This window comes from Ammospiza caudacuta, chromosome 20, assembly GCF_027887145.1.
Source record: "Ammospiza caudacuta isolate bAmmCau1 chromosome 20, bAmmCau1.pri, whole genome shotgun sequence".
Lineage (NCBI taxonomy): Eukaryota > Metazoa > Chordata > Aves > Passeriformes > Passerellidae > Ammospiza > Ammospiza caudacuta.
In genome coordinates, this window is record NC_080612.1 from 9,473,902 (window position 1) to 9,499,109 (window position 25,208).

The window sequence follows — 25,208 nt, forward strand, 5'->3', positions numbered from 1 at the left end:
CCTGGTCACATATCCTTGACTTTCTTACTTTTGCATAATCTTTGGACTTCAGCTATTGATAAATAAATTGGTTTACAAAGCAGAGAGTAAATCACTATTCAGTGCTGAGCTGCTATTGTGCCACTCATTTGTAAGGCAGCTTTCAGGATTTTTTTAAAAATCAGTTTGGCTTGACATTTTGTTTTCCTACTATTATTTATGAGCTCTATCTTATGAATGGATTATGTAAAATAATTTAATTCCAGTTGTTGCAATTTCTCAGATGCCATCACACAAAAGCTTGCTTTGAGTAGAACACTCAGGTCCAGATTTTGTTCTCAGCTGGGCTGATAACAAATTAGACCATCATCCACAGGGATCAGAAGGGTTTTCCTCAGATTTACAACTGTTATGAGCTTTTTAGGAAAGACATTTGAGCAATGCTCTGCTCAGAGAAAGCAAAGGCACATTGCTGCCTTTCAGCAATGTTCTGCAGGCAGGGCCAACCCACTGAGCCACTGTCCTCAGCTCAGAAACTGCACCTGGGGATTCTTCCTGCAGGGAATTATGAGCTGCATTCAGCTGTGACTTGACTGCTTTTGTTGTAATGGCAGAAATGGGGATGGGTGGATTTTAGAACAGTTGCTTTCTAAGATTTTTGGATGCACTCAGTCACTTCAAAGCAGCTAAAACCTCAGCAGCTATTTAAAGCAAAGCACTTCAGTCCCCTTTTGATGGCAAGTGTTAGCTCTTCTCTGAGACAGCAGGCGACTGCTGCAGTGAACCAACAGCTCTTAAGCCTTTGCAGATGACAAAAATTGTGCCAATTATTACTCTCCATTTCACAGGTTTCTCTGATCTCTCAGCATCTGACTTTGCACCTGAGTGTGGAGCAGAGCCCATGGAAAAATGAGTAAAACCTCTCCTTTTGTTGCTAAGGAGCATTTGGGATGTACTATTGCTATTTATTTCCCTACACAAAATGCTCCTTCATTTCCTGAGATGAAAAATGTGATGTGGCCTGCAGCAGGTGCAGATGAGGTGAAGGATCATGCAAAGCAGAGAAAAAGAAGAGTAACTACAAATTTCTGCTTTGTGTGGCTTGCTCAGACTGTTGCTCTGTGGTTGCCTGGACTCAGTCAGGGCTCAGCTCCTGCACTCAGTGTTTGACTGGAGCCCAGCCTGGCATCTGAGCAGGAGCTGTGAAGCCTCACAAGGAGCCAAACAGGTGACATTTGTCATCCCAGCACACAGAACTGGGCATGGCTCATTTCTGTGACATCCTTGTGACAGCACAGAGCCATGAAGATGACAGATGTCACCCAAAGCATTACAGGGCAGTTTTTCAATGGCTGCAAACACAGAGCAAGGCAATAGACACCCAGTTCTGGGTGTGTAAATGAAGCAATTCCAACCAGAGGCATGGGGACTGCACCTTTCAATCAGCTCCCTTGGCAGCCCTTTCCAGGTGTGCCTGACTTTGCATCCAGGCAGGGAGAGCAGACAGGACCTGATGGTGCCTGAGGCCTCACCCTTGTGGCCAATGAGTTTTGCTGGTGCTCTGCTGCACCCAGCACAGCTCTTCCCTCTCTGGACCACCGAGGGCCCAAAGACTTGTTCTGGAGCAGGGAATAATCCTGCACAAGGCCTTTAAGAGTAATTCATCCTTATTTAGACAGGCATGTTATTCTAATGTCATCCCATGCCGAGCATGATACAGTTTAAATGTTCCTCACTGGTTACAAATGTGACCTTCATTAACTTGTCTTTGTGCACGGAGTTCTACAGGAACAGCTCATTGCATTTTCAATTTAATTTAATTTGAATGATAATTTAAAAGTTGTTTGATGCAAATGTGACCATCTGCATCCTCGCAGCTGACATAGTTTTTAAAGATGGGTTTGTCAGCAGGGGTGGGGGGAGCTTGATGGGGAAGAGCCACGAGCTCCCAGCAGCAAACTGGGAGTGCCTGGGGGGAAAAGGAGAGGAGCTGAGTCAAGCAATTGCTGGTTATCAAACTTGTAGGTGACTATTAAAGTCTGGAGTGGTGATCACAAGTCATCAGACCATGGCAGCTCATGGCACTGCTTGTCTGAGCCCAGGTATGTGCTGATCAGACCTGCTGGGACACAAAACAGGGAAATTCAGCTGCCAGGAGGAGCTGAGCCAGTTCAACCTTGTGCACAGAGACCTGTGCCTCTTGTTATGGCTTTAATTACTGCCAGGGACAAGGCTGTCCCCAAACTGAGAGCTCACAGTGGCTGTGATGGAGGGAGGGAGGGAGGTGTGGTGCACAGGGAAGCTTTTGTTTTGCTGTGACTAAATCTAAGCAGCAGGTTCCTGAGGACAAGTGCCAGCCTGTTCCTCCCCCCTGCAGTACTGCATGCTTGAGGGCAGTAAATAATAATAACAACAACAGTGTTAATGGCTGTTTGTTCACACTTGCTATTTGGCTGCCAAACTTTAGACTTTTCTAGAACTTGGTCTAGGCTGACTGCTGATTTCATCCTAAGTAATGTGATAAAATGGGCTCTGTCCATTCCAGGCTTTTGAAAAGGAGCCAGAGGAAACACTTTGCCCCTAATGCTTCCCTGCTGGCAGCCTTGGTCAGGTTGGATGGAAAGGAGCTCCTTGCTGAGTCCTCACTGTGCAGCAGCAATCCTCCCACCCCAGGGAGCCCTGCTGGGAGCCTGGGCATCCCAGGTGGCTCCAACAACCCCACCTGAACTCTGCTGCACCCTGGAAATCTCCTGTATTTCAGAGAATGATTGCTTTGGTACCTGTGTGCTCTGCACTGGTGTGCTGGAAATGTGGCTGAAAGATTTGAGCTGAATTTGCAAGCATCAACCCCTTTGCCAGTGTGAGTGTGAATGAGGAAAATGAGAAAAATTACTTTTCCTAGTCTGGGCTGGCAGTGTCTATGGCTTGAGACCTGGTTTGAATTCTTCATAAGACCCTGTGCTCCTGAGAGCTGAATTCTCTCCTGATTTCCAGAGGAACTCAAACTGCTCCTGCACAAGCAGCCCTGGCACTCCCAAGGCAGATCCCTTATTAAGATGAGTGTGCAGAGTTTATTGTCTCACACCTAGGAGCTGCATGAAATACTGTTAGAAAAACAACACTTTCTGCTGCAGACACTTAATGACTGGTGCATTAATCTAACACTTCTCACCCTTCATTTAAAACCATGTTTTCTGCTATTTCTCTTGAACTCCCTAAGCTGGGACATGAGAGATCACAACAGCTTTAACAGCAATTGCCTAAAAGTCCCCACAGGGCCCAGGTGTTTTATCTTGTGGTGTTTCAGGTGCCCCTGAGGGTGTGTTAGCAGTCACTCAGGAACACCAAAGCCTGGGGACACCTGTGTGCCTGCATCTTGGGGAGAAGGATGCACAAATGACTCTGTTAAAACTTGGTCCCATTTGAAGTTCACCTTACAAGCAGCCTGGTTCTCTATCTGACAGCAGAAAACTAAATGTAGCAACCTGGTTTTTAATGGATGGCTTTTTCTGCAAATAATATTTTACCTGTATTTATGGGCATTAAAATATTATTTACATCAATTTTTGGTTACAAGCATGAGAGTTGCCTGGTTTTCTTATGAGATCAGACTGAGTGGATAAGATGAACCAAGCCGAGAAGGTGGTTGGAAACAGGAGCTTTACATTACCTCTGCAAGGCTGATTTCTGCTCCTTCTGCTCTGTGTCAGTGCTGCTTCTCTCCAAGCCCATTAGAGAAACACTTAACAGAAAAAGGCAACCCCTTGAGAGAGCCTTCCACCTCCTGGAGAGGTTTGGAGGAGAGCTTGCATCTCTACCCATTAGAGAAAAAGTACTTTTAGCTTTTAAGTTCAAATGATGGATCCAAACAACATATGCTAGGAGTGAACACAGTCTTGCTGGGAGAGGACTTGCCAAATCTAAGGCTGCTCTAGCAATAAATAATAATCCTAATTAGGCTCCTTCCCTCAGGAGCACCCAATTCTGTGATATTGATACAACATGGCATTGGAGCCTCTCATCTTAACAGCTATTCAGAGCACCACTGAAGTGTTAAAAAAACCCCACCACACACAGAAAAACACTTTTCTTGAAAACAGACACTTAGAGAAAGTCACATTACTTGTGACTGTATTTTCCTATCACTATATATCAGCTACTCCTGAAAATTAAGGGGAAGATGAAACAGCAGCTGGTCTCACTGCTGCATTGCTATGCAAGGCAGGGAAAGCAGCTATTTTACAGGAATACTGATTGCAGTGGGAGAAAACCATGGACACTTTCATTTTCTCACAAGACTCAGTTTCCTGGTATCAAACATCTCTGCAATAGAAACCTTATAGTTTGGCTTTCAAGAGGCTAAATCTCTTTAGAAGAGATCTCTGGTGTGTTAGAGGGACTGCAGATTTCATCTGTCACTGAAAATCCTTCTCTGCTTCCTCTACAAACATACAAACATCAAATGGTGGAGCCCTTCCAAGGCTGTCAGCTCAAATATCCTTTCCTGGCCTGGAAGATGCTTAGAAAGGGAAGTTTCAGAAACAGATGAGAAACCTCCAGTCCCAACTTCTCCATGCTTGTTACAGAAACTCCCACTACATGCATTGCCCCTTGCTGCTGCTTCAGCTGCCAGGCTGGGAGCTCATCTCTTTTTTCCCTCTGGAAGTCTGAGCTTTGGCTCTCTGCTCCAGATGAACCTGGAAAGGAGTGAGAGGGAATAAATGGTGCTTTTTCAGCAGCAGTTCTGCCAAGGTGAGCCAGGAAGCCATGGCTGACACGCCATGAACAGCCAGCAGTGCTGCAGCAATGGGGCTGGTAGTGCCTTTGTTGTAGGAGAATTTCAGCCCTGCTGGGGTAGGAACACCCCAACAGCTTGGTAACTGAGCCTTCACCCCCTTGTGTCCTCATAAATGAAACATAAAGCAGCTCCTGCCGACAGCAGTGTTCTAATAAATCATGTAAATAGGCTGGGAGATTCACTGCCCTTTATCCCACTGGAGTCCTGTAACTCAGCTGTTAATTGGAGCTGGGATAAAAGCTGGTTTACTGCAAGCAGGATTCTGTAAAGTTCTTTCCAGAATCACAACCTATAGCCTGTCTGCTTTGTTTTGCTCCTGCCCAGCACAAGGAGCAGAGCAGTAAAGCAGCACAGCCAAACTCAAGAGAATTTTCCTTGTGGCTCTCCCAGGCTGTTCCTGTTTGCCCTGGGAGAGTCCCAGGAATGGTTCATCCTGGTTTTTGCAACCCCACAGCTGCTGACACAAGGCTGCTTCTGCCTCCAGTCCCAAAGCAGTGGTTCCCAAAGGGCCTGGCAAAGTGAAACCCCTTTGGAGCCATTATCCAAGGCTGTTCTAACCAGCAAATATTTTATCCTAATGGTCTTTCAGAAAGATCTTGGAAAATTCTGGTGGTTTAATTGACATGATGCACCTTTTCAGCTGGCAGTTTCGGCAATGAAACAGATGTGGGATGTACAACAAAAAAGGCATTTGAAGAGGTTTTTTTTCCCTTAGGAAGGTGAACCCCAGATCTATTTGTTCCTTGGCTTCCACTAATTGCATCACAGAAGAAATCTGAGGCTTTTTAAGGACAGCTGGTTAAGGAAATTACTAAAACCTGTATCTATGGAACTGAGGAAATATCAGCTTTTTTTTTTTTTTTTTTTTCAGTGTTTTCCCTCGAAACACAAATCCTAAAAATTTTAGGAAGAAGGTTTGCTGTGAGGTCTCTTGTCCAAAGGTTGTCACCTCCCTGGTAGTGTCCTGTTCTGTGTGTGTGGCATCAGCTCAGGATGTGGCCCCTGTTCCCTGGCAGCACCTGCTCTGTGCACAAAAAGCACCCAAGGCACTGCCTGGGTTCATTGTTTACACACCTAACCTGAACCAGTATCTAGGAGCAACAGCAACATAATTAGCTTTAGCAATTAACACTGCTTAACTGAAGCTGCTGTAGGACCAAAGGCACTTTTTTAGTCTGCAAAAGCAGCAATTAGCATTTCATTAAGGTAACAAGCCTGGCTAAGGCTCCTGAGCCTGCTGGGGTCTGCTGATCTAATTTTGGGCTCCATCGATAAGCCCTGGGGGCATTAAAGTGAGATGCACCAAGGTTTTCACCAGCAGCAGGCTGGAAAAGGTGACTGCAAAGGGCTGGGAAGGTTTTGTCGCTTCTGGGTTGGTTACAGGGTGGCTCTGAGGTGTCACTGGGCAGCTCTGGAAAGCACACAGTGCAGCTGGGACTGCACAGCCCAAAAGCTGAAACTGGGGCCTCAAGGGACCCCAGGAAGCACAGCTGGCTCAGGGAGGCTCTTCCATCTCCAGCTTTCAGGTTTTACCTCCAATTCCCTGTCTTATCCCTATCCCCAAGCAAAAATCCTTTTTGTTCATTTTCTGAGGGAGGATCTATTTCTGCACCAGTTTCACATTCAGCTCTTTGGCTGGTTTGAAACATTACACGTGTGTTGGGAGAGACACATCTTTATTTTTGGTGGCTTGTGGGGTTTTTTAAGGCTTGCCTGCAGCTGTGGCTTGTTGGTTTGTTCACCTTAAATGTGAGGTCAGGGAAAGGGGCTGGCTGCATCCAGGGTGGTGCTGTGGGTCAGAGTGAGCAGGAGCAGGCACTGCTGCTCTGCCCTGGACATGGGGAGTGGGGGTGCTGGGCATGCACTCACAGCTTTAGAGCACCAGGTTTCAAAAACCAGGGGCTGTAATACAGTGCACATCCCTCCCTCCCATCATTCATGCACATTAAACTCCAGCAAACAGTGTTTAGTGGTTTTTCCAGGAAATACCACCACAGAATCAGCAGAAAATACCTTTTTTTTTAACTGCTCTTTGGCATAACATGGGACTAAACCCATCAGTAAATTCCAGTAATCTGGAGGTTTGCTAAAAAAGTAGACACAGACCTGTACTTCTATGAAAGAGACTGATGGATAAAGTCAGGAACTTTCTAAACTGCATTTTCATTGGAAAGTTTCTGTAGCAACAAGCAGGGCTTTGGTGTCTCTTTTCTATAGGATCTGCACTTTGCATTTCCATAAGGGCTTTCTCAAAACAGTTTCTGGACTTGCAAGAAAAGTAGGAATCCTTTCCTGTTTCCTGAAAACTTAGCAAGGAGGACAAAATGTGCTCCTCCATTCACTCTTTACTTTGATTACATGCAAAGTTTTATTTTATGTCTGGATATGTCAGGCTTGGGATTTTTGAGGGGGAAGAATAAGACAAAGGTCTCTGATCTGGCTTTTAGGGAGTTTCTGCCTCTGAGCTGCATAGAAGGGAAGGAGCCTGGCAATGGGACACCATTCCCAAACTGGGGACAGGCTCCCTCCTTGTGATGTTGGTGTTCAAGGCCCTCTAAAACTCTGTGACCCCAGCGTGGTCAGCAGTGTTTGTCACAGCTCATTACACAGCAGGAATGTGGAAGCTCAGTGACCTTTCCCAGAGGGACAGGCAGAAAAGCAACAGCACAAAAGAGGGAGGAAAATGTTGTACACTTTAGAAGATAAATAACTGAATGTTATTGTGATGGAAAACACTGGACTGACAATGAGCAGGGACAAAAAATGCTCCTTTAAGGGTGTTGGTTCTGGGTTTGGATTTCTATTTGTTCAACTGGGTGCAGCTTCCCCTGCTTGGCTATCGGGGAATTTCAGCTGGGGAATGACTCTCAGGTCCAAGTTAAAGTGGGATGTGGGGAATCTGAGCTCCTTGGTGATGCACTGGAACTGGGGATGTCTTTCCTGGCCTCCTTCTGCCAGGCAAAGGAAGGAAGAGGCCCAAAGTGACATTTTTAAACCTATTAAAAAGTCAAGGCAAACTTTCAGCCTTTGTTCTCAAAGCTCTCCAGCTTCTGCAGTGGGGGAGTGGAGCCCCTGGGACTGCTCCCAGCTGTGACTGCAGAGTTTCTCCTTCAAACAGGTCCAGCTTTCCAACCATCTTGTTCCCCCTTTCATTTTACTTCCAGTTTTTATTTAATCTGACTTCTCCACTCTCCTGAGACAAACTGATTAATTCTTTTCCCCTTCGTAGTCCCCTGAGTCCCTTGTTCAATCTTTCCTGCCTCAGTGAGATCTTAATAAATGCTGCCTGTGGCTGGAAGTGGGATTGGGTCTTGGCACTGTAATTAATTCTTTACTTCCTCCATGGCTTCAATATGCTATTTACAGCTGTCAGCCCCTGCAGGAGCAGAGCTTTGCAGACTGCCTCCAACTTTTCCCTCTGATTAATGTGTTTTACCCCCCTTGCCTTCTCCTTGCTCTTTTGCATCTCTTGCTTTGCCCTGTATCCAGTTTGGTGTTGACACAGGAAAACACTGATGGACTTCCAGGCAAAATGCAGTCTTGGAGACAACAATTGCCAGGCTTTTCTGTTTGCTTATGCTCTGTTATTTGAAAGCCTCTTAGTCCAGGCTGCCTGCTTGTGACAGGACACCCAGACCCCTGCAGCATCATGACCATGCTCTGACTGTAATCTCCCTAATTGCTTTCTGTAGCCTCCAGAAGCAGCTTGGGGGGTTTTAACCAGCACAGAGACTGTCAGGCTGGATGGAAGCAGCTTGGAGGGAGGTGGGTGAGACACAGAAAGGAGCTGGAGGACTGGAAGGTCTGAATGAGGGAAGGGTTTGTGGCTGTTGGCAGATCAGCACAGGGGAGCACAGTGAGTGCTTGAAGCCTGCAAATACTACAGAATTAAGTAGGCTGATACCACAAAATATAAATAGGAGTGGATTGAAATTAATCTGGGGATAATTGGGTGGAGTGGAGGAGCTGCTCCTTGCTGGCTGTGGGAGCCTCCTCCAGCAGGGAGGGAAGCCCCAGTGCTGGCCCTGTGTTACCCTGAGGGAAATGCCTCAGCCTGGGACCTGCCCAGGCCTTCAGCACTGAACTGGAAAGCTGCATTCAATATGCCAGTGAGAAAGCAAATGCAAATTTCCTCCTTCTCTCTCTTTTGGGTGAGATTTATGCCACCTCCACATGCACAGGCTCCTGGCAGCAATAAATCACAGAGGGGGAGGGAATGCTGCAAGGAAAGGGATACCCTGCAGTCTCTGTGAGCAGGGCAGGGAGAAGGGATGTGTGGGGATCAGCAGCTGCTTCCAGGCATCCCAAACCTGGTGCAGCACAGCTCCCATTCCTTCCCAGCACTGCCCTGGAGACCACCCACCAGAACCTGGGGATTTACTTTTAGTCATCCCTTCCCTCCCTCCTGTGCCAGGGCTGTGTGTGCCCAGTCTGGGATGGAGCCATCAACCTCATCTTGGCACAGGGGTCTGTTAGAGATGGGCCCTTCCCCTGCTCCATGCCAGAGTTGTCTCCAGCATCTGATGGATCCCCCCAGGCTCCCAGGCCTGGGCTGCATTGCAGACCTGAGCTAAGGGTGTATCCCCAGCCCCCTCACCCACTGGAAAACACACCTGGTGGCTGGGTTCAGCCCAGAGAAAGCACAAGAGCCACACAAACAAAACAAGCATATGCACCCTAGGAGTATTTCTCATTTTGGGGAGCTCCAGCAGCCCCAGTGTTGGCTCCAGCAGCCCCAGTGTCAGTGGTGTTGGCAGCTGTGCTCAGCTCTGCCCTGCAGAAAAAGGCAGGGCAAGGCCAGGGACAGGCACTGCAGGGCAGCAGCTCAGTGCTCTGCTCCTTTGCACTCCTGAAGTGCCCAAGAAGCTGAGAAACCTCCCTGCCTTCCCCCAGCAGCCTCAGCCACCTCCTGGCCTTACCTTTCAGCTCCTGTGCTCTGCTGGGCAGCTCTCAGCTCTGGAGGAGCTGCTGCATCCCCTCAGCTGCCACCAGCAGCAAGGACAGCAGGGCACAAGAGGAACAGGTCCCCAGCAGTGCCCAGCACTCCTGCAGCTCAGCCAGGAATGAGCCCTGCTCCAGGGAGCTTCAACCTCGGGGAGAGGCATTTGGCTGCTGCCTGGAAGCACCTGACCATGGTTTAATCCCCTTTCAGTGCAGAGCTCTGACAGCCCCCAGCAGAACTAGGACAGCTAAAAATACTCAAGAGCACAAAGGAAGCAGTAATTTGGGTAGGAGTGAACTGAACTGATTGATCTCAAATCAAAAGGTTCAAGAGGTGCAAAATGTGGTCTCATCAGGACAAGCATCAGAAAAGGAGCAAAGATGTGGCTCAGTCACAGAGCTCAAGAAAAGCAGCAAAACCAAAAGATTTTGCTGAAGTTCACAGCAACAGCAGCAGAGCCTGTAGCAGCAGTGCAGGGAGGTGCCTGCTGATTCCCCACCATATGCTGACTTTACCTTTACTGTCAGTCTAAATTCTGCCAATTATTAAATTATCCAACTTGCAGCAGGAATGCAGTTAGATGTGATCCAAATGGTGTCACTACAATTATGGTAATTATCTGAAAACAAGCCAATTACCTCCCTCCTCCTCGTGCCAGTTGGTACCCAGATAGCAGCTGTTCCAGGCAAATTTGTTATCACGTTACTGTACATTTGTTAAAGGTTGAGGTTATAGATTCTAGCCTTTTAAATATTAAAGATGCTATAAAGTCATGCAGTGTATAACATATTAGGATTTTTTTTAAATGTCGGGAAGGGAGAAATTTCTTTTATATGCCAAGAGAACCAGTGGGAAAGTGATTTACTCATGGTGGCTGAGTGGAAATGTGTGCTTTGCAATCAGCATACAGCCAAGCTATAAATTAACCTGTGTCAGCTTGTTACCTCTACCCATGCAAAATGAACTAAATTGAGAAGTTTTCTGAGAGTCTTTTACATTTTACACCTTTCTTCAGAATTGGCATTCAGGATGTTCCACACATCCAGAGGCATCTTGCATGCTTGGCCCCACTGCTGTGTGCATTTTCAGCAGTTTGTCAGGTGTTTTGGCTCATTTAATTTTGTGAAAAGCAGCACCACTCCCTCATGGAGAGTGAAGGCAGAGCAGGGCCCAGCTGTGCCCCAGGCAAAGAGAGTTGGGCAAACGTTGGGCAGAGCCATGGGAAACCCTTCACCCCTGTGAGAGCCTTCTGAAAAGTCATGTTATCAAGGCATCTTCTATTCTTTAACCTGTTCATATTAAGGACAGCCTTGCTTGAATTGCTGAAGGTGTCTGACACACAAAGGCCACCACTTGCAGCTCCTGCCAGGGTGCAAATGAAGCACCCTCAGAGCACAGGCCTCTTGTTTTGCACAGACTTTCCTTGTGAAAACCAGAGTCTTTCATCTCATGTCAGCCACCATAACCTCACTTGGACTGACCTTAAGTTTTTTTCCATGTGACATTCTGAAATCTTTGCCTTTGATGTGGGTAAAATACTTCTTTCAATAAATGTCAAGAGCAGATTAAAGAAAATTAAATGGCAGAAAGAAGAGATTCTGCCTTTTGGCTGGAACAGCATTTTCATGACAACTGAATGAACAGGCTATGAAAAATGTGAATTTTCCTCCCTGTGCTCAAGGTAGATGCCAGTGGGATCTGTTTATACCCATGAGCTTTACACACACTCCCATGTATCTATAATTCCCTGCAGCTAAGGAGCCAAGGCAGAGGGCAGAGCTCAGTCCCTGGGAGCAGGTTAGTGGCATTAGCCTGATGCTTTGCTTGAAATAATTAGCCATGCTCACAGATGACCTTCTCAGCAAGCCCTAAAGGCTGACAGATTTGGGTTATACTGGAGCAGTGAGGGAAGCACATTGCAGAGAGCTCCTCCTGCAGAAATCCTGGAGCTGCATTGGGCACTGCAGCCCCCACACACCTGCAGTCAGGGGTTTCTCCTTCCCACAGACAATGGATGCAGCCACTGGGCTCCATCATTTCCCTGGACATCCCTGGTACCTTCCACTGTTCTTAACTGATGCCATCTGCTTTGCTTTTCCTTTCCCAGAAAGTTCCTGTGGCTGTCAGAGCAATGTGCCAGGACTCTGAATTTGGAGTTGTATCCAGTCCCTCCTCCCTTGGCAGCACATGAAATACACCTCACACAGGATAGCACAGGTTTTCTATTCCCTCCTGATCACCACTTGATTCTTCTTTGGTGCCATTTTAAGATTTACTTATTACCTTTATCCTTTTCTTCACATCATTTTCATGTTTGTTACATGTTAAAACTGCCTAGTTCAGATTTCTCCCAGTTAAGCAGCAAAACATTCAGCCAACAAGGATTACATTGGATAATGTTAAAAAAAAAAAAAAAGAGAGAGAAATTTGAAAAATAATCTAGGCAGCTGCCTGTCCAGTTGGAGTATTAGATGAGAGTGAGTGTGTAAACAGGTTTCTGCTTATCAGTCCTGCTGCTATCTGCTGCACACAAACTGCTCAGCCCCACAAAATCCAATTTCCAAGAGGTTAGAGGAGGGAACTGTTTGCAGAAACACAGCAATAGAAATCTCCAAAGCCACAGCCCTCATTACACTGACACTGAAGAAAGAAATGATGCTTGACGACTCCTGGCACCCAAAACTGACATTTACTTTTGTGGCTTTGATTGGAATCGGCCCAGCTTTGCCATGGGATTGTTTCCTCTTGTTTTTCCCTGCTTGTGTGGTGGGTGGCAGAAAGCAGCTGAGCAGGCTCTGAGCTTGGGGGGTCTGCAGTGCACCCTGGCCCTGCAGCACACCCATCACCTTCTGTTTCCCCATAGAAAGCTTGGGAACACGCTGGCAGGAGGGACAGGGACACAGCTGCTGCCTCCTGTGGGGTGCCTGTAGCAGGCATGGAGGGCCAGGGCTGTGTGTCCAAAGTACAATTTGGAGCCTTTTCCCAAGACCTGGATGTGGTCAGAGGCTGCAGCTCAGTCCTGGAGGAGCTGAGCTGTCCCTGGCACTGGGGAGGAAGGAGCACAGCACTGGGGATGCTGTGAGCTGGACACTCTGTGGGTGACTGCAGGAAGGATGCAACAGCATCCAGGGGCAGCAGGGAGGTGAGATGAGGAAGGAAAATGTCCCTGAGCCCCTGTGACAGGCAGGAGCTCTTTGTTTATTCCCAGATAGAGTGATCAGGAGCAGCCCACCCACCTCCCCTCCCACACCTCCTGCCCAGAAGTTCACTGCTTCAGTAAAACTGCAAACTGAGAGCTGATTAGATATTCATAGATACTCTTTCTTGATTAGCTCACCATTAATATTTCAATGGCAGGACTGGATACATGGTGCCTCTCTGCTCTCTTCCTTCCTGCTTAATTAATTTTGACCATCACCAGCAACAGCCTCTGACAGATAGCAGAAATTGCAGTGGGCTGTTCTGGGACTTTGCTTGCTGTAAACAGCTATTTGCAATTCCTTTTCATACATCACCCACCCGTGACAAAGAGATCACAGCAGCAGAAAATGAGTCTCCCTCATAAGGACTTGAGAGCTCTGAGAGAACATTTGCTTATTCAATAAAAATAATCAAATAGACAATGCAGTAAGCACAGCTCAGCAACACGATTGGTGTCTCACCTAGTAATCAGCTGGCTGTTCTGCTATTAAATAAAAAGAAAGGGAGAGAATTGTTAATTTATCTTTAAAAAGAAAGGGCCTTTGATGTAGGGTAGCTCATAAAAGCTGTGGTGTGGCCCAGCTGTGAGGAGATGTGATAATCACTGCAGCCCCAGCAGTGGTAGGAGCAGCACTTCATAAAATGCAGGTTGCATGATGCCCATCCATGGCTGATAACAGGACGTGCTGCTAATAGTCTGTTTGATTTTATTGATGTGCTCAAGATACACGGGGGCAGGAGGAGCAGTGAGGCAGAAATTATACAGCTGTGTTTGTTCCCCAGCCCAGGGGACTGTCTGCCTTCATCCATCCCTCCTCCTCGTGGGCCTGCAGGGATGGGGAGCTTTCCTGTGTGACACAGGGACAGTTGTCAGCTCCCAGCTCCACAGGCTCCTGACAGTGCCCTGGGATTGCTGTCAAGATGTGCCTACCTGGGCCAAAGCAGCACTGGATTGACAGAAACAACCTTTTTGCATTGCTGTGCTGCCAACTGAGCTACAAAACAAGCCCTCTGCTGCTGGACATGCTCCACATCTCCATCCATCGCTGAAAACCATTTTGTCCCAGCCCCAGCCTATCCTTTCCCAGGGAATACCCCAGGATGGGACCCAAAGCAAGCAGGAAGGCAGGAGCAGCAGGTTGGAGCTCAGCTCCATCCCCTCCATGCCATAACTCAGGCTGTTAAATGCCTGGCCAGAGCTTGCCATCTGCTTCCAGTCTTCTAGGAATAACCACTGAGTAATTCAATCAAAAAGGAGAAGATTCTTGTTTCACTGAATCATAAGTCACTCCTCAAGTAATTATAATTTTATACCCCTATCAGGAGCAACAGGGGCTGTGCACTTTATGGGCTTTAGCAGCCAGAGCTCTGCTTCTGCCAAGGTTACAGCTGGGAGGAGAACCCAATTTCACATTTTCTCAGCCATCCAAGGCTTATCCATGTTTCTAGCTTTTTGGTTAGGCAAGTGAGTAAAGCCCTGCAGGACCAAGCCTTTGTTCAGGAGTGCTGTTACAGTAGAACATAGAAAATGTACTGGTTTGGAGCAGCAGAGCTGACCAAACCATCATGAAGCTGATTCCACTGGTGTGAACATGCCCTGTCCTTCCAGAGTTCCTGTCCTTGCAATAGCTGCCTAACCAGGGAGGAAAATCCTGCTTATCCCTCCCAGGAGCTGGAGGATGTGGGGCTGCATCCCTCACATGCTGCCCTGGAGAAGGCAGATGAGGTTAGTCCAGGGGAAAAGCCTACCTGCTTGGGATGCAACTCACAGGGCTCAGAAAACTCTGGAGTCTTAAAAGAGATCCATAAAGGAGTGTCTTTTCCTTTCTCTCTGGGGTAATTTCTCCACTTAATTGTGCAGTTTGTGCCCTCTGCTTTAGTCCCACTGTCCTTTCTGGGGCTCTTGCTCCACCTGCTCTTTCACTGCCCCAGGTGCTCAGCCTTTTAAACAGATTTATTCCCTTGACTTTGGAAAGGGCTCCACCACATTTCCATCTGTGTTTACACTTGGTGCAGGGTAAATTTCTCCTCTGAGCAGATCTGTTCCTTACCAGCAAAGGAATCCAGCTCAGCGCAGGCTCAGACAGGAAGGCAGAGCAAAACATTTCCGAAGCAGAGCTCGCCTGGGAGCTGTGCTACGTGCCCACAGGAGGACAGAGACCTCTGCCAGACTCCCTGCATTGTCAGGCTGTGCAAAAAGGAAGTGGGGCTGGCCCAGAGCCACTGTCCTGTGGCTGTTCCCAAGGCTGCCTCCCCAGCTCAGCCAGCAGCACCTCCCATTATCCAGGACACTCAAACCAGATCAGAGCAAGCAAAGTGGGACTGGAAGTGCCACCAAAAGGTCTGTGCCACAGTCAGCAGGACTGCAGGAGGTGGAAAGACCCATTTGTCAGATTTTCATTGCTCTTTTCTCAGGGAAATCTTCTCTGTGCACCCCTGCTCCTAAAGCCAGGCTGTGGTGCACAGATGCAGAGTTTTTAACTGCCTGGGCAATCTGTGACACAGAAACCAGCCAGCAGCTGCCACCCAGATTTATCACTGAGTTCACCAAGGCTGGGCCAGCCAGGGCCTGTAGTGACCTCCAAGGAGGATCCACAAATAGCATGAGCTTCATCTAATCCCAGCAAAACAGAGGTTTTTGTAGGCATTGAGGGGCTCACTGCTGCACCCTAAATTTGATGTCAGCCTTTAGGTTTTGGGGCAGCATGTTGGTGTTGGCAGACAGGATGGCTTCTCTATACTGCCCTGCTCTGTGTTCTGACCCCACTTTCCCCACTTTCAGGTCCTTGTCCCCACTTTCAGATGCCTTTTAAATTACAGCCAACATCCAACCAACAGGCCAAAATCTTCAGCATTTCCAGAGCCAGGCTGGGCACTGGGGCTGACCTAAAATCCCTGAAATGCATCCCTGGGCAGACTGAACTGCAGAATGCACCTGACAGTGCTGAGCTCCTGCCAGCATCAGAGGGGACAGGGAGAGTTTTTTCTCAGCATTACACCCTGCACTCAGTGCAGATGGATGAGCCAATAAAGATGATGTGGTGTCTACACAATTGCTTCAGGATGCATGAAATTCAGCTCTGAGCTCCCTCCCCACAGCAAGGCAGGACATTCAGGTGGCCTTGGAGAGGGTTGCAGGGTTGTCTCCAACAAACATGAGCTAAGCAAGGAGGAGGAATGGGAGAAGTCAAATTGTTTGTGAAAAGAAACCTCAGCTGAACACATAATTACACAGCAAGGAGATAAGAGGACGTGATCCTGCTCAGCACTGTGGGCATGCAACAAGCAGGCTGGGCAGCCACTAATGACAGCTGTGAAATGATAAATGATAAATGCTCTCAAGCTTTGCAGGACCTGGTTTATTACACAACCTGAACTTGTATGGGAAGGGGGACCCTCTCCTGCTGTTGTTCTCTGCTGCAACAACCAACAAGATCAATTAAACTTCATGAAAGACAAGTAATTATCAAAGCCATCCCTCACCAAAAATTCAAGAAGGAGCCTGCTTGGAGAGATTGAGGAGCCTTCTGGTAACACCCACAAGCTCCACCCTGGTGCCTTGAAAATGTGAGAATCCAGGTAAATGTTCTGCCTTATAAAGGAACAACTGCCTGTAAACTGAAGGGAGAGTCACAGGCAGAGGGAATCAGGTGAAATATGGATTTTCCCATCTGAAACACGTGACTCTGGCACAGTGCTGGGCTCTTTGGGGCCTGTATTTCCTCAGGGGCAGCAGTGCTGGAGTCCCAGTGGCACTTGTTATTTGTAGTTTCCATTTATTACAAAGCACTGTTATTATTTACAGAATATACTGTTTTATGGACTGTTACTGCATCCAAGTGCAATAATTGGTCTGAGCTCAAATCCTTGGGAGAACTGTTGAAAGAGAAGCAATTCAGACACATATTAATATGACAAGGATTTCCCCAGGTTTAAGGAAATAAAAAATATGTTTTGTACAAGTGAAATAGTTCTTTCTTGCAGTATAAAGCTGCTCTTTTCTGATTATAGCAATGAAAGAATATTGCTTCTGTCACTGATGCCACTGGAAATGTATTGCCCCTCTCCAAGAAGCCAATGAAAGGACATGGCTGGTTTATTCTCTAAATGAGGCTGCTGAGAAATGCTCTGCTCCTGGCATTAGCCCAGCACACTGCTGCTGCTGGGACCTGGCCTGAAGGGAGGGCAAAGGCACCAAGTGCCAAACTGCACCACCCACCTGGAGAGAATCACAGCACTCTTTGAGAAATGAGCAATCTGTCCAAATGTCAGATGGAAATGAAGCTCTGTCATCTGTCACTGGGGTGGAGCAGAGCTCAGCTGCTCCACAGCACAGCCAGGGTCTGGCCCCTGCTCCTTCACAGCTCTGCACCTTGTGTGAGACAAGCTGGAGCCCTGGGAAGGATGATCTGCACTTAACCTGTGGCAGGGAGCCTGGCTGTGAGCAGAGCTGCCAGCCCCTCCCCTGTCACTGCTGTGTGTAATGGCCTGCCTCTCCAATGGAGATTTTGGGGTTTGCAAGTAAAATCATGAAATTGTTCTCAAACTAAAATGATCTGTCACTGGAATGTATGCACTGGAGTGAGCACAGAGAAATTACTGTTTCAGCAGAAGTAAAAATTTCCTGAAAGGCTGAAGTTGATGTTTGTGGTTCCACTTTCATGCCTGTCAGTCTGCAGATCTGACAAGTTCATTTTCCCCCTGCAACATCCTCCCAGACAGCACCTCCCAGCTGGGAGGGAAATGGGAAAAAAGTCAATTGTTGCTTCTAACACAGGAGTTCATCAAATTCTTCAGCACACAGAGACTGATGGAATAACAACACCTGGGCTTGGTGCTGGTGCCCAGCATCTCCACAGGGCTCAGGGCAGTCCCTGCTCCAGGACAAACCAGCACAAGGCTCAGGAAGGTTGTGGCTTTTACTGAGTTGAATTCTGGAGGAAATTAGCAAAATTGTAACAGAAGAGGAGTTGCATCAGTGCAAGTGAACAAAATCAGAGCACAGGAAAGTCAGGCATGAGCAACACTGACCCTGAAATGAGCAGTGGGACTGGGCTGTGACCGAGCCCCTCTCCAGCTCCTGGCAGTGAGCTCCCACCTCAGATATTTATTGGTTGTGTCAGGAATTAGTGAGAGTTCACTGACTGAATAATAACGTGCCAAAGGCAGTTTTTGACTTTGCTAATGTAATTAAAGAAAGCAGGGGGGGAAAGCCTTGCACCAGGGGCAGAATCAGGGCTCCCAACAGTGTGAGTGCTGTCTCTGTGGCAAGGACAGGATGGGAAATGTGAGGGGAGAGGATGAGGATGGCAGTGAGGACCTGAGCACTGAGGAGGGTCATGCAGCTGCTCGCAGCTTTGCTCTTTCCAGAGGAAGACAAACAAGCTGCCCTTGCAATTCAGGAGCTGGACACATCTCCAGGCTCAGGTTTCAAGCTACTGTTTTGCTTTTGCACCTTGCAGGAAGACTGGACTTTGCTTATTTTGGGAGCTTCTCTTGCAGATCTGAGGAACCTTTCCTAAGTGGGGAAGCAGCTTTATGGCAGCATTTCCTTAATGCTGCTCTGATGATTGAGCACATCCAGCAGTGTCAGTGCATCGGGACTGAGCATGTTTTTCTGCCACGAGAAGAGGGACGGCGTGGGCTCTGTGATAAAAGCCAAGCTGCTATTTTTAAACAGCAATGGGGGAAGCTTTGGGTGATTTGAAATCAAATCAATGCCTGGACAACAGGGCGCTGCTTCCCCCCTGCCTCCACTGCCAAGTTCCGAATGCCAAGGATGTTTGTGACAAACAACCCTCGGGCAGCAGGACGGGGCTCGGGCCTCGTCCAGCCTCGAGCCTTGGCCCTTCCTGAAGGCTTTTAGTTCATTCCCCTGCTTGGGGAGGGGCCTGCTCCAGTTTTGTCCCCTCACAGTCGTGCTGGGACACCGAACCCAGCAGCAGAGCGTGTCCCCACTGCCTGGTGGCCTCTGCGCCGTCCTTGGTGCTGCCCTCCAGCACCCCCACAAGTGCATTGGGCAGGGATGCTTGGCAGTGCCTCCCTCATGCCATTGTTCCAATGGGGATGTGTGGCAGAGGGGCAGGATGGGAGGGACCCCAAAGGCAAGGGAAGAGTTTCAGTGACTCAGTGACCAGGCAGCCACCACCCCTCTGTTTGCTGCTCCATGGACACACTGGCCTGGCAGCTCCCTCCTGGTGCTGTTTTTATCTAAGTTACTAATTACACATTACCTATATGTCACCAGGCTGAAGGATGGGAGCCTGAGGGATCAATAGTGATGCAGATGATGGTGCTGTTTGCCATGCAGAGCCTGCACAGGCTGGGACAAACAGGGCACCATCGATCCCAGAGGTGGGCTGGGACGCAGGGAGGTGCAATGAGGGGGAAGGATCGTGTGCTGCCTTCCTAAATAACATTGTGACACTGGGACAGTGTCCTGGCCAGGGACCGCTGTGGCCCTGCTGCCCCAAACCTCCCACCCATCCTGCTGCTCTCCCTTGGGAATGGCACAAAGCATTTTAATCTGGGTTGGTTTTCAGTCCTTGGGAATTGATACATTTAGAAGGTTCACACTGATCTGAAAGTGAACAATTCTCCCTCTTTCTGTGTTCTTACTGAATGATCAGTGTCTAAAGAACAAACAAAGGTCTCCTGTATTTTGCTCTGCTGCTTAACTGACCAAAAGTTGAGGCCATCTCTGTAATGCCACCATGCTGCTGCCACTAAGAGAAATTTTGGCTGCAGAATGCAATCACATTTTCCAGGAAGAAGCTCCTGGGACTGCCATGAAACCTGGGATTACAGTGTGGCTAAATTGCATAACTGAGGGTTTCTGCCTGTCTTGCTGGAGCCTTGTGACTGCTCTGATTCTGTCATGGCAATGCTGGGAAATTGCTCTTTAAAACCAGAAGAGCCTTAGAAAGGCACAGGCAGGTCAGGATCATTTCCCTCAGCACTGGGTTTGAGCAGTGACTTGATGGTGGTGGGATTGGACAGAGAGCAGCGTGGGGTGAAAGCAAAGCTCTCCCTGAAGGCTTTTTGTGCTCTGTGCCTCAGAGAGGTCCCAAGCTCTGCAGCTCCTCCTGGAGCCCCAGAGACCAGGGGAAGGAGCAGCAGCCATGGGGCCATGGCAGGTTGGATCAGCCACCCCTGCCAGCAAAGCAGGAGCCCTTTGCCTGAAGAGCACATAGGGAAAAGCTTCCCAAAATCAACACAGTCCTGCCTTTATTGAAGCTTTTAGGGATGAGGGGGGCTCATCCTGCCTGTGAGGGCTCATTCCTCAGCAGCAGATGGAAGCAGCTCCAGTCCTGGAGCATGGTCACCCATAGTCCTTCCCTTAGTACCACGAGCCCCAAAGCAGAAATCTGCCCAGATTTCCTGTTTGATGGGGTTTACTGAGTGGCAATCTCAGTTGTCATCAGCCTTACTGCCCTGGGAGGGCCATTCCCATGGGGGTGGGGATGCTCTGGAGCACAGTCCCTGCTGGAAATATGTCACAGGCTGCTCTGAGCTCCCCCAGGCTCAGGACACTCCTGTGAGGCATTTGCTGGGGGCTGTATGGGCTGTGACAGCTCAGAGCAGAGCCCTGGGGCTCCCCAGAGCATCACCCACAGGTGCCATGGGTGACAGCACTGCCTGACACACTGGGATGGCCCCAAGCTCCTTCCAGCAGCTTCCCCCTGCCAGTCACTGAAAATCTGCTCTGAGAGCCTTGCAGGGCCCTGAGCAGCACCTGGCAGCCCCCAGGGAGGTTGTACAGCCACAGCCAGCCCTGGAGAACATTCCCTGTGCTTCCCTTTCAGCCCCACACAGCAGGAGACATTTCTTCCTGGAATTAACTCCTGTTTTTAAAGCCCAGCAAAGAGGCTTTTGCTGAAGGACAACTGGCAGGGTTTCAGCTGTGCCCCCATTTGCCCTCCCTGTCCCTCAGCTCAGCCCCAGGACTCCTCCCCAGCAACAGCAATGGGTTGCAGCTGAGGACTGGGCCCCCCCACAAATAAAACCCAGCTTGGCTCCCTCAGCCTCTTTGGAGGGGCTGCCATGCAGGTTTGGGAGGAAGGACCCCCAGAAATTTCATTTCAGTGAGCTGACACCACGAGCAGAGGGTGAGCCTCATCTCTAATCTCTCAGAGGCAGCTTTGACTTTGTAGGGTGTGAGAGCTGAGCAAATGCTCTTTTATCCTCCCTCCTCTCCCTGTTGCTCATTAACTCTTTCATTAGGGACCATCCTCTTGTCTTTGTGTGGATGTGTTGGGTTTTTCCTAAGGATGGATGCCAGGCATCAGGACTCCTGTTCTCAAAGCATGGTGGCAATTAGCCCGGCTCTGAACCCTGGTGGCCTGTCTGCATCTGCAATTAGAGCTCTGCTCTGTCTGCCTGAGGTTTTTATCTTCCTCCTTTCTGGGCTGCAAAGGCACAACTTGGCTCTCCAAATGTACAGCAGGAAAGTGTTAAAGCTGTAGCTTGAGCTTGGCTGTGGGGCTGCTCTCAGGCTTGGTTCCTGTTTGGTTCAGGGATCAATCCTTGGCCTCTGACCTGGATTTATGTGAGTGCAGCTCAGGGCATCCTTCTGAGACAGTGCAGGGCCTGTGGGAGCTGATTCTGGCTCTGCTGGTGCCTCTGCTCCTCACTTCTGGCATGTTCCATGCTCCTGGCTCAGTGCACCTGGCTCTTCATCAGCACATTGGATTCCTGATTCAGTGTTTCATAGAATTGAGCTGATTTATTCATACCTTTGGTGCTCTAAAAGAATATCTGAAGTTGGCTTTGTGAAATGGGAAAAGGAGAGCAAAATTTGGATTTCAGTGGGAAAATGTCTGGTCAGACAGAGGAAAGGTGACTTTGGGACCTGGAAACCTGGGATTTGGGAGAAACAACCCTCACTGCTCTGCCAGCATCTCAGGGGGTCCCCCTGGCAGAGCTGCCCCCCATCAGAAAGCTTCTCTACCAAACCTCCAGGCTTGCTCTGCTTTCCTTCCCTCCCCCATAATTCCATCCATCCTGAAATCCCTGTTTTTCTCTGAGATAATGTGATTTTTGGGGAGGAGTTTCTCTCCCTGTCACCTCGCTGCAGCTGATTTCTATTGAAAAGCTTCCTCCTAGGGAGGGAGGGGGCAACAAGGAGAGAAATTATGGAGGGGCAGCATTTCTGAATCCAAATACATTAAACCATTTAATTCTGTTGACTCAGGGCTGCCCGGCTCTGAATGGGAATTAATCCACAGTGCACAAAATTAAAAAGCACAAGACAAAATGCTTAGCAGGCAATGCCAGGGTTTAAAGCAAACCCATTAGCTTGCTCAAACGTCCCCAGTAAATTTTCATTTGTCAATAACGCTTAGAGCCTACAGTTTATTTACAGCCTGTTCAATATTACCAGAACCCCTGGCAGCTCCTCATTTGTATTTATCTGCCACAGTCAGTTTCCTTTCCAGGGACTCTTCCTAATCCTTTGCTTTGTATCTGCTCCAGACACTGCAGGGATGTGCCACCCTCCAGGCAAAGGTAATGTGGGGTTACCCTTTTCCACCCCAATTGTCCCCTGCAAGGGACCCATCCCTGGAGCTGGATCTGCCATGAGGCTCCTCCAGCCTCTGTCCCACACCCAGGGGACACACTGGCCAGCAGCCAGCAGAGATGGGAATCTCCAGACTGGGAGAAGGAGATGTGTGTGGCCCCACAGCCTGGCTGAGCTGGAGCAGCATGGCTGAAATCTGTCCTGCTCCATCTGTCCCAAAGCAGATCCCAGGGGATGAGCCCTGCAGAGGAGAGTGTGTAACAGGATTTCCCCCCAAAGCAGCTTGAATGCTTCCAGGCAGAGAACAAAGCCTGGCTGGCCCTGAGAATTTCTCCAAGCAAAGGAGTTTATTCTTGGGCACAGACACGAAGGGGCATTAATCTCCTGTGGTGGCTCATGGCCAGCTGGGGAGTTTGGTCCAACACTCAGGGACGTGGCTCCCTGCAGGGGGACAGTTCTCCAGTGGGGTTTGTCCCTCCCCAGCTTCCTCCCCTTGCTCTGCGCTCCCCCAAGGCAGAAGCACAGGAGATTGCAATGGAATTTTAAGTGGATGCAGCATCACCAGGGCTGCCTGGGGAGATACAGGACAGGCTGGGCAGCCCCTGTGTCAGGTGTGAAGCTCAGGGAGGGAAATCCCTCCAGGGGCTGAACCACAAAGATGGAACTGGACACTTCAACAGAGGCAATCACTGAACTGAAGGGACGCTTGCTTTTCTCCCACCCTTGCTTAGGGTTTGCGATCTCCTCGTGCTGCTGAGCCCCAAGATGGCATGAGAGGACACCCCACCTTCCCCCCCAAGAGCAGAGCCCCATCACTTGCCTGCTGCTGTCTGCATGTAGCCAGCCAGGGTGCAGAGTCGGCGCTCGCAGGCTCCGCCGGGCAGCAGCACGGCCACGATGGCCAGCAGGGAGCTGAGGGCCAGCAGGGCACAGCCGCCCGCACACAGCACTGCACTCGTCTGCAAGGACACAGGGGCTGTCAGAGAGGTCACCCCACACCACACACACCCCAAAATCCCCCTCTGGGAGTGGGCAGTGCGGCCCTGTCAGGGGCAGCTCTCCCACCTTTTCCCTTCACCACCCGAGGTTCAGCCATGCCCTGCTCCCAGGGCTCACTGGGGCTGCAGTGACAATTGTCCTAAACCACATGTGTGTGATGTGTCAGTGCCCCTCCTGAGCACTGAAATGGACCCATGGCAGCCCTGCCCCAGCAGGCCTGGCAATGAGCAGGCATTTTGGGGATCCCACTGCAGCTCTGCTGACATGGCAGGCTGCTCCCACCCCCAGCAGCCTAAAACCAGGGAAAAGCATTAATTCATGGCAAAACAGCTCGCCCTTGGGTACAGGTGTTCAGTCACTGCACTGCTGCTGTTTCTGTCCCCATTGCAGGTGACAGCGGGTGGCACTGGCAGCAAGGTGGCCTCTTCCAGCAGGGACATGCCAGCCCAGCCAGGGGCACAGAAGAGACTTCCTCCTCCAGCACCCAGCTGGTGACAGTGCTCAAACAGTGTGAGGACACCTCAGGCCCAGCCCTGCATCAGCCACGGCAGCTCCTGTCACTCCCAGCACATCCCAGGGATGCTGCTGGCTCTGGTGAGTGCCTCAGCTGCTGGAGCAGCACAGCACCAAGGCAGGTCCCACTCCCACCTCCCTGAAAAGCCTGCCTTCTATAACCTGTGTGGGAGCTGCTCTGAGGGGGTCAGGTTCCTTTCCCACCCTTGTCCAGCCCTCTTGTCCTGGTGGGACATTCTGGTTAGCAGAGCACAGTTTGCCTTTTTGATCTTCCCCCCTCTACCTGAGCTTTTGAGGGAAACAACCCCACTGCAGTTTTCCATTTACCTCTTCTCCCCAAAGAGGTCACAAACAATCTGCTACTGTTTGGAATAATATCATTATTATAATAATAATGTAAATTATTCTGTAGGAACCACCGGCAGGCTGAGCAGGGGAAGAGGAATTGGATTTACCCTGGGATGCCCATGGGGGTCCCAAGAGCTCAAAACCCCCTCCCATGAGTGCTGCTGTCCCACAGGTCTGGCACTGCCCCACACCTCCCCCTGTTGCTGACTGCTGAGCTGCACTGGCTGGTGCTGGGTGACACAGCCATTGCCAGCTGTGCCCCAGCAGCTGCCACTGCTGCAAGGGACACCCTGGTGCTGGAGAGGACAGGCCAGGCACACCTGACACCCTGGTGTGAGTGCTTCTCCTGGGGCTGTGCAGTGATTGGAAATCAGCATCTTATTTATAGCCTATTTATGCACTGAGCAATGCAAATGCTGTCCCAGCAATAAATGAATTCCTGACATGCAATGCAAAAGGAACAGCAGTGCAAAAGCTACCCAGGGAAATGGAGAGGCTGCTCCAGCAGGGAAATCTGCTCCTCTCCAGAGCCTGCCAAGGCACTGAGAGCTGGAGAGAAAACACCTGATTCAGGGCTTAAGGTACAAGGTTGGGACACCCCCAGCAGGGCCCCCTGCCCTGTCCCTACACCAGGAGGGACCGATGGGATTTGGGATGGGATTTGGGATGGGATGGGATGGGATGGGATGGGATGGGATGGGATGGGATGGGATGGGATGGGATGGATGTCCCCATTGCACAGACACTCCCCCAGCCACATGGGGAAAGCAGCCACAGCCCTGCTCCCCAACTGCTCCCAGGGCAGCAGCATGGCCAGGAAATCTGGATTCATAACAAAAATAAAAGGATTACTCTGCCTGGCATCTGCATTTCACCTTCTGCCCAGCAAAACCATCCTCCTTTGCAAG

General features: G+C 49.5%; 1 protein-coding gene across 1 annotated transcript in view; it reads right to left on the reverse strand.

Annotated features, from left to right (window-relative positions):
- LHFPL7 (LHFPL tetraspan subfamily member 7) overlaps positions 1–25,208 on the reverse strand; it is a 56,605-nt gene that overhangs the window by 23,966 nt on the left and 7,431 nt on the right. The window contains exon 2 of the mRNA XM_058817814.1: positions 23,261–23,399. Coding sequence (XP_058673797.1) covers positions 23,261–23,399 — 139 coding nt within the window. The remainder of the gene's footprint in view (positions 1–23,260; positions 23,400–25,208) is intronic.